Source organism: Octopus bimaculoides, chromosome 7 (genome assembly GCF_046866305.1).
Source record: "Octopus bimaculoides isolate indiv1 chromosome 7, ASM4686630v1, whole genome shotgun sequence".
In the NCBI taxonomy this organism is placed as follows: domain Eukaryota; kingdom Metazoa; phylum Mollusca; class Cephalopoda; order Octopoda; family Octopodidae; genus Octopus; species Octopus bimaculoides.
In genome coordinates, this window is record NC_142934.1 from 76,859,113 (window position 1) to 76,869,112 (window position 10,000).

The 10,000-nt window shown below is 35.6% G+C and overlaps 1 protein-coding gene across 1 annotated transcript in view; it reads left to right on the forward strand.

Moving 5' to 3' along the window:
• The window catches only part of LOC106878135 (atrial natriuretic peptide receptor 1), a 244,214-nt gene that overhangs the window by 52,924 nt on the left and 181,290 nt on the right, over positions 1–10,000 (forward strand). The window contains exons 12-17 of the mRNA XM_089355548.1: positions 904–1,008; positions 1,833–1,904; positions 3,420–3,582; positions 4,802–4,954; positions 6,570–6,732; positions 8,108–8,254. Coding sequence (XP_089211674.1) covers positions 904–1,008; positions 1,833–1,904; positions 3,420–3,582; positions 4,802–4,954; positions 6,570–6,732; positions 8,108–8,254 — 803 coding nt within the window. The remainder of the gene's footprint in view (positions 1–903; positions 1,009–1,832; positions 1,905–3,419; positions 3,583–4,801; positions 4,955–6,569; positions 6,733–8,107; positions 8,255–10,000) is intronic.

The following is a 10,000-nucleotide window of genomic DNA, read 5'->3' on the forward strand; positions in this document are numbered from 1 at the left end:
TGACAGTGACTTCGAAGTTTCAGCCATTTAAGCCATCATCCGAAGATGGCTTAACTGACCAAAACTTCGAAGTCATTATCAATTATATTCTTGTTTAAGAATAGTATGTATATATTTGTCTCCTCATTTCGCAAATAAATATTTCTATCATGCTGGTATACATTGTTTTTAAAAGAAGTATATTAGCTACATAGCCGAGTAAATTATCTGGTAGAAATTAAAAAAAGAAAACTCTAGTAAAAAAAAAAGCACCTTAAAAAATGAAAATGAAAATACTGAAACAGAAAGAATAGAATGACGTACATCAGTTTGAGACGGACTGATTTGAAAGCACATCTATACTGTGATATGCAACACGATTACTCGACAAGCAATATATATATATATATATATATATATATATATATATATATATATATATATATATATATATATATATATATATATATATATATATATATGTATATGTATATCTGAACCAGTCAAAGTTCCTAATCGTTTTTTCATCCTCAAATTGGTTCTGTTAATGTCTAATATCATCTGAGTATATTAACTGCTAGTTAAAGCGTATTTCGATGAAAGATATTACTGAATTTACGTTCAGCAGAATTATATTACCATTTAATATAAATATTTTATTCTGGGAGAAGTTCAACGAATTGTGTTTCAGTTAAGGTGGATTTTATTATTACTTCAGTCATATTTATTTTAATTTAGACGAATTATATTGCAATTTTATCTAGAAATATTTTAGTTTAGCAGAATGTTATTCATAATTGTTTCAAATTTTGGCACAAGACCTGAAGATTATTAATAATCTAATGAAAAATACTTGAATTTCATTGAAGAATATTTCTGTAATTACAGTTTTAGTTAAATATATTTTACTATCTACTTGCTCAGATTCGCCGAACACACCACCAAAACCTGGTTCATTTTGTTGGCGCCTGTATTGAAAAAAGTGCAGTGTTAATATTGAATGAATACTGTAACAAAGGCAGTCTTCATGTAAGTTATATTTCTGATGTTGTTGCGTACAAGTTCGGTCCAAGATTAAAGTATCTAATATGGCCTTTCTTTTTTAGAACAGTAAAGTGATTTGAGGGAGATTTGATTTTATTTTTTGAAAATGGCTCGCCCCTTAGGTCGTTTTTTTTTTGAGGTACAAAGCTTAGATTTAGTTGGATAAAGACTGTAATCAAATGATCATTCAACAAGCAAAAGCAGATGCAAAGTCTACCGTGATGGTGCCTGAGCTTGCAGCCTAGAAAGGGGAAACTAAAAACTGGTACAATATTCCCCGATCACCTTAGTGATAACCTCAGAAATAACTAACTGAATAGAAAAGAGAAGTGAAAATGGAAGTTCTTGAAAGCAAAGTGAAATATCAGTGTTCTAGTCGGGATTGTAAAAGATCGTTGCTTGCTGATGCCGTTCGCTGACAGCATACATTTAATCTAAAACTATACAGTTGACGTCATTTTTACAAAGAAGTTGCCCATCGTTTTTAATACTATACGAAGTATCGACTCTTTAACTCAAATTAATGCTATAATTTAATTATCTATATTTCTAGCATTAGAATTAAGGCTAGAAATTATTGATACAGAATGAAATTGAAGATAATCGCAATCTTTAACTTAAAGAAACTAGTTGAGAACTACGCTTTGATCAGCCTTAATAGCAGGAATCAATGATAATCTTTAACACACCGACCGAAGAAACTTCTCTGTTATTTATAGCAACGAAATACATTTATATATATATAATCTCAGTTGTTTATGATTATATATAAAAAGACCCTTACTCACTATCTTTCTCAATTGCAATAGGATCTTTTTGCTAACGAAACAGTCACATTGGATCAAGATTTGCGTATTTCTTTCATCAAAGATCTTGTGAAGGTAAGTTCAACACGGTTTTATTTAATAGACAAGATATTTAAAGAAGTTCTTGTACAACTTTAAGCGTTAATAAATTTGGACGTGCATTTGACAGAATTACACCGTAGTAAATTTTTTTACAGATTTTATGCTATACATCCAACATGGCTTCCATGTTTCTTGACACATTTTGCGAACCAGTTCTTCCAAATAGGCAAAGACATTCTGTTGTAGCAGTTCAGTGATTTTATGGAATGTGTCTAAGGTCCTGATTCTCAGCTCACCTAAATAACGTGGCTTCGATGAGTATGCAACTGCTTACACGATTCCATAAAAATAGTCCAATAATGTCTGATCGGACGAAATGGGTGATCAAGCAATTGGTCCAGCTGGCTCTATAGAATTACTTGTCTGGAAAAAGCGTCTTTCAAAAAGCACCGCACGTCCATTCAAATCGAAGTGGCAGAGAGCTCCAGTTTAACGAAAGAAGATACTATCTACAAGATTGAACAATCTTTGTTTAGATATGAGGAAATTCTGCAACATTAACCACAAGCTGTTGCATTTTTTTTTTTTAAAGAAGAGAGCGATTTTTAGTGAATTTCTGAGAATGAAGTAAACATTGATGGTTGGATAGGTTTATTCACGTTGCTAGACATTTTGAAGGTTATTTTCCCCACCACAAATTCAACGATTATGGTGATTCACTTTTGCCCAAATGTTGAAAATTATTCCATCAGAAAATGCTGATTGCGTGGCACTTCGAGCAAATATCTTCTACAAGTGCTCAAAGCATTGTGAGACGACTAAAGCCCTGTGACTGAATTTGGTAGGTAAAAATTGTGTGGAAGCTCGTTGTATGTGTTTGTGAGTGTGTGTGTGTATGTGTGTATGTATATATGTGTGTGTGTGTATGTGTGTGTGTGTATGTGTGTGTGTATGTGTGTGTGTGTATGTGTGTGTATGTGTGTGTTTGTCTCCCTACCGCTTGGCAACAGGAATTGCTTTGTTTACGTTTACTTAGTGGTTCGGCAAAAGCGACCTATAGAATAAGAACTAGACATTTTTTAATTGCAAATATTCGAGGCGTTTCAGTCATTGGATTACAGCATGGCTGTAATCCAATGACTGAAACAAGTAAAAGATAAATGATCGCTAAAGATTCACAGGTATTGGCAATTTTTGCCATTGTCTGTTGGCAAAAATCCAGTTTTGCTGTAATATTTGAACCACCAATATGCTCTTTAATTACACTTTCAGAAACTTATGCTCTGTTGCTAACAAAATATTTAGTTCAGCAGATGAATGCTTTAGCGATTTTTTTTTGTATTCTTATCAAATACTTCCTAGACAGCATCTATGCTGGTTAGTAGCTTGATCATGGTTTATCATTCTCAACCCAATTTCTTCAAATTTTGCATCTAACTTTCGTTGCTCAAATTGCGGCCTGATCACTGACACAACAGTTCCATTAATTAGAGCTACAAAAATTTCGATACCGAATAATGCTTTTTTTCTTTTTGTTTTTTCATTAAGGGAATGATCTTTCTGCACGATTCCGATATAAAGTCGCACGGACGGTTAACCTCTTCCAACTGTGTTATTGATGGACGCTTCGTATTAAAGGTCTCTGACTATGGACTTGGTCAGCTCTATAAACAGAATATCTCCCCTCCAAAGTTCAGTGAGGAATACAAAAGTTAGTCTTTTTTGCTCGATGTAGCTGCTTTATCCATAATTTTCCCGCCGATTTGTACATATTTCTGCCACACACACACACATACACACACAGCCAAACATATATAGAACAATAAGGTTTTGCACAGTCTCTGTTATATAATTTTTCTCACAAGGCATTGTTTAACCTTGGGCTATGCTAGAAGATACGTTCCCGAGGCACTGCTAAATGGCATCAAACTTAGAAGCGAAATTCTTAATCACACGGCCATGACAACTCCTGATAGCCAATAAATATGACCATCATTATAAAAAAATAAACATTTCATGTCAGTTCGTGTTTTATCTCATACCTTTAATTGTATTTCTATGGATTTTTCGTAAGTGTTTCGCCGACGATTAAATTCTTTATTAGTTGATATATATATATATATATATATATGATCTTGTTTAGGCATTGCACGACAAATAACCTAGTGTAGAACTCAATATACGCAAGCTTCAGAACGAAACGTTAGTCAGTACAAGCAGTAATGAGAATGAGAATATATATATATATATATATATATATATATATATATATGTGTGTGTGTGTGTGTGTGTGTATGTGTGTGTGTGTGTGTGTAATCTCGAACATAATACGTTAGTAATGTTTCCGAGTTCTCGATTTGAGGTCAATTACTTGTAATTATTTCGCTTCATTCTGCCGCCAATGCGTTTGAAAAGCAAAAGCATCTGTGCACTCGGACCAAATGCTCTTTGCCCACCGCTGTGTCGACATCGTTAGAATATGCGAACGCAAAGAAAAGAAGGTAGACTGCATAGTGTTTATAGTGAAACGTACAGACTGTAACACTACACTTTATACGATCCCTCATTACATGCTGGAGTATGTAGTGTGGTCCTCAGCTGACAGGAGGCATGGAATAATGTGAAAAACAGTTGTATGGATTGCGTCTAGCTATTCGAGTCAGAAGAAGGCTCCACCAGAGCTGACTCGGAGACTGGACAACAATAACAATTCTAATTCCCAATTTTCTCTTACTCAATATTATTATTCTCCATAATTTGTTACTAGTGAAGCAGAAAATAGAAACGTTTTAAGCTTGTTTTTATTCAGTTCATCTTTGTCTCAGATATATCAGATAATTTCATTACAATTTTTAAGTGCTATGTTGAAGTTTACTGAGTTACAACAGCATGAAAAGTTTTTTGTCTAAATCAAAATGTTGTAATTTCAGAACTGCTATGGCGAGCTCCAGAACATCTCAGATCTTCGATGCCAGCACGAGGCTCACAGAAAGGCGATGTCTATTCAGTAGGCATCATTATGCAGGAAATACTTTATGAGTGTCTCCCATTTGAATCTGAAAGTTCGACTTTAACTGAAGAAGGTATATTATCAAATCTTTTCAAATTCTCTAAAAGTAGTTTTTTTTTTGTTTTTGCCACGTGTGCGTGTTTGGGTGTCTGTTAGCGTGAGAGTTTCAGTACGAAGCACGTTGAAATTAGAGAGACACTGGGCTAAATGACAAGGCGCCAACTGTAAAATTCATATTATATATGAAACTGAGTTGCATAAATGAAATATCAAGCTACCAAGGAATCATCACAATATCAAGATGCATCACGAACATGTATTGGTTACTTCTTAAGATAACGGAGTCTTTGTATTTCGTGCTTTTATAGACCCTAATAGTTGAGTGGTACTTTTATTTTATCGATACGTGAAGACCAAAAGGCGAAATTATATTTGGCTGCATTTGAACTTGGAACAGAAAGAACTATGACATTTTTGCCGTCGCCCTCATAGCTTCTGCCACTTTACTGTTATGTTGTATATTTGACAAACACTCTATTAAGCTGCGATACAAAGCTCAGTTTCTTTCACAAGTTTGGGAAAAGACAAGAATTAAGTATGGCTTCTCAAATCACAAAATAAAGACTAAGTTTTTTTTTTTATCTAAAAGATCCACAAATCTACTTGTTTATAAATTGCAATTTACTATACATTTAAACTGGATTTTCCTTTCCTATTCGTATGAGGAGTTAAATCGTTAATTTTCCAGGTGAACTGGATGCAAACGTTTAGGCATCAACACTGTAATAGAATATCTAGAATACTTAAGCGTACTCTCCTTGGTTTATTCTACAAAGACTATTCATTAAAATATTCTCAGTTATCGCGTCTGCGTAAAGAATAATAATGAGAAACCACTCAAGCGTATTGCTTTACAAAACCTTTTTTAACATGTCATCTACAGGATCACTGGTAGTCTTCAGGTAGATCCGTAGAATCGTTAGAATATCGGAAGAAGTCTCTTGCAGTATTTTTTCGACCCTTTATATTCTGGGTTCAAATCTCGCCGAGGTCAACATTGTCTTTCAAACTTTTGGGTTGATGAAATTCAGTACCGATCAAGTACTAGGGTCGATGGTATCGACTAATGCTTCCCCTCAATATTGATTAACTTGAACCCAAATTAGGAACCATTATATTCTTGTTTCAGTCGGTGGACTGCGGTCGGTCCCTTTGGGGCCTTGAAGGGTCTAGTCGAACATTTGGACCTCGGAACTAATTTTAAGGCCAGTATTCTTTCTCTCGGACACAAACCAACCCTCTCCAATTGTAAAATGGTAGGAGAGAAAATGCAAAGACACTCCTTATATACAAACATACATACATACATGCATACATATATATATATATATATATATATATATATATATATATATATGTGTGTGTGTGTGTGTGTGTGTGTGTGTGTGTGTGTGTGTGTGTATACACACACACACGTCGGTTTCCACGCAGTTCAAGCCTTCCCGTCTATTAAACTTGCTTACAAGGCATTTGACAGCTCGGGACCCTGGAACATAGACATTTGTTCAAACTCGCAACCACATGATTGCAGAATGTTCTTCCATCCATTTATCTCTGATTTATGATTTCAACTTCGAAGTCTATCGATGAAATAAGTACAAGTTATATTTAACTTTAATTTTATATAGAAATCGTAAGCAGAGTTGAAGCTGGTCTGAAACCTCCATTTCGCCCCACTTTGGAGACACCGTCCGAATTTTTTTGCGAATTGATACAAAAATGTTGGAGGGAAAATCCAGACGATAGACCTGACTTGAAAACAATCTTAAATATCATTAAGTCCAAGGATAAGTGAGTATAATTCTTTCATGATTTTACTTGTTTCAATTATTAAACTTCAGCCACAAGCAGCCCATCTTCAAAGGTTTATCCCTTGTATTTTGTCTAGTATTCATTTTTGTTATCGACATTGGAAGATGACGAAAGGCAAAGTAGACTTGGAGGTAAAGGGAAGTAAGTACGTCTTAACCAAATAACTGTTTTTTTATTCGATGCACAGTTATAATAAAAACAATTTTACATTAATCTGATGGGTTACTCTATACTTTTGTAGAAAACAAATTTGTTAGTCTTAATACCTATGTCTTAATGTCAAGGAGTGGTGGGGTTAAATATAAAGATAGTTACACATCTATCTATCTGTCTGTCTGTCTGTCTGTCTGTCTGTCTGTCTGTCTGTTTATGTATCTACCTACTACGGTCTTCTTTCAATTTCTGTCAACTAAATCCATTCACAAAGCTTTGTTCGACCCGGAGCTATAATAGGAGACGCTTGCCCAAGGTGCCTCGCAGTGGGACTGAACCCGGGACCATATGGTTGGGAAGCAAACATTTCTTTTTTTTTTACCACAGAGTAACTAATACTGTTTTTTCAACGCTGTTCACTTCGTTCACTTAGCTTCCAGGATTGATACCAAATCATTTAGGAATGTTGCTTATAATAAAATGGCATCCGGTGTAGGACTAGGATTTATTTCTCGCGTTTTGTTCACCTGGTTGTCTATATTAGGTACCCATATATTTTAGTAGTGGCTTGTCGTTGTTTAATCCTTTAACCGAACTGATCTACGACCAAAAGTATTTCAGTCGTGACAATCTTGTCTTTTCCTATGTGCAGCGAACCCAGAATCATATTATCCTCGAGTTCTTTTGTTTTTCGTTTGTAGGGTGTAATTTGAGGTAGATTTAGCGGCTAAATTTTACAAAACGAGCTATCATTTAGCGGCTCTTTTGCTGAGAATGGTTCATGATATAGAATTGTATCCGGACCAGGAAGCTTTGGAGATATCTAATGTTTTACTTATTGGTTAAAATAATACAGGATATATATACTTTGAGGGTCGAAATGTGTAGTATTCTTTTTACACCAATCTAATTTACAATTCATAATAAATTGGTTTCAAATTTCGGTACAAGGCAGAGGATAAGTCGAATACATCGACTCCAATGTTCAGCTGATACTTATTCTATCGGCCCTGAAATGATGGAAGGTAAGTCGACCTGGGCAGAATTTGAACTCAGAACGTAAAGACGGACGAAATGCCGCTAAGCATTTTGTCTGGCGTGCTAATGATTCTGCCAGTTCGTCGCCTTTGTTGCTAATGATATATTAATGGCGTTTGTGCATCTTCCTTGCTGTAATTCAAGTCTTATTTTCAATTTATAGAGGGAAAGATAAAGACATTATGGAGACTCTTTTGGGAAGAATGGAAATGTATGCTTCAAACTTACAGTCCTTGGTTGACGAACGAACTGAACAGCTAGATTCAGAGCGAAAGAAATTGGAAACACTCTTACATCAAATTCTACCATCGTAAGTATATAACTGAGCATGTTTCTTTAACTATCGCATCAGAGGAATAAGGGTAGCGGCCATGATGTAGCGGCCAAGGCTGTCGAGACTGATGGAGTCAAAAAAGTAAATGAAATCATTACACATGAGTTGCTGGTGTAAGAAGGGCATCTATTTTCAAACTAGAGACCTGCTTCCTGAATACCTGCAGTAGAGTAGATCCCGCTAAAGCCATCCAATGGCCAAATGAACATGCTAAATTGAGCGATGGATTAAATGACTTAATATGGTGTCTCATGGTGGTGATGTTGTTAATGCCGTAGCTTTTGATGGTAAATGCGTATGTGTATATAAGTTTAATTGACTAAGAATGTGCTATCAGATATGCTAGGCTGATACCCATATGTAGCATCTAAATGTAACCAAGCTCGTTGAAACAGATCTATAAATAAATAAATGAGTAAATGATCGTAAGGCAACGAAGTTCTGGGACTCGAAAATTCCTTCTTTGTGCTTCTTTTACTTCATTATAAAGGTTTTGCTTACCGGAGACTTAGAAGTTTAACATCGTACAAGAACGATACAATCCGTTAATCTTATATTTCTGCCGCCTATAGAACTGAAACCCACTTTTCCAGTCACTGAGGTAAAGCTCTGTGGTCGCCCGAATTCCTACAAACGTGCACCGGTTTAAAAAAAGGACACTTTGGACAATATGGTCCTAGGTATGCAAAAAGCTAGGATGGGATTAGATCATAAGTCTTTTTGATCAGATCTCACATGTAAATATACATCAGCAGATCTTTCTAAAATATTTTAACCTGAAGAAAGATCTGGAGTTGCCAAAGTCTTAATCTCCTTTGCACGAACAGTCCAGCTGTTGGGGTTGTATGAATTCTTCCTTTTCAAACTTTTTTAACTAAAGGCTTTAAGGCTCAGTACAGAAATTTCGGTTTATGGATGTCGATCAGAACCTATGATAATCAGCTTCTCCTTCATTTGAAGATCCTTGACTGTATATCTCAGCCCTTGGTATATACATTCACCTATCCGGTCCTAGACGGGATGGATAAAGGTTTAGTTGGAGAAGCTAGTCATCATTTGCGAACATGCTCCTTTTCTTGTTGCGTGTTGAATGTTTTCAATCCCTCTCAAACATAAGATCAGTAAGTGAAAAACTCATTGAATATACAATATCTCTTTCACAAACAGTAGAGAACTGCTTTTCTCTAAGTGATCCATGTGAAAGTTTAACTGGTTAAAACTTACGTTCTATTCGTACCATTTGTGGTAACACCCAATTTCCCCGAAGGATAACATAGTTGGGCTGTTGCTGTTGGCATTAATGTTGATATTGTTGAGAACAGTGGATGGCAGAGGAGAGAGGGAGGGAAGGAGATATATATATATATAGAGAGAGAGAGAGAAAGAGAGAAAAAGAGGGAGAGAGAGAGAGAGAGAGAGAGAGAGAGAGAGAGAGAGAGAGAGAAAGAAAAGTGAGACTCTCCTGTCTAGTGGAATTTGAATGTAGATGTCTTGAAGGGATTTAGTTCGGTGCTCTACAATTTCCGGCTCTCCATCTGCTTCAGATATTTGTTTACATTCAGTTGCATTTATTGAACAACATCGGATGCGTGGAAAGTAGGAGACTTTGGTGCATGGGCAATTGCCATTCTATACACACACACACACACACACACACACACACACACACACACACACAAACAAGCCCCTTTTACAGACATGCGTATACAGATATAAATGGCC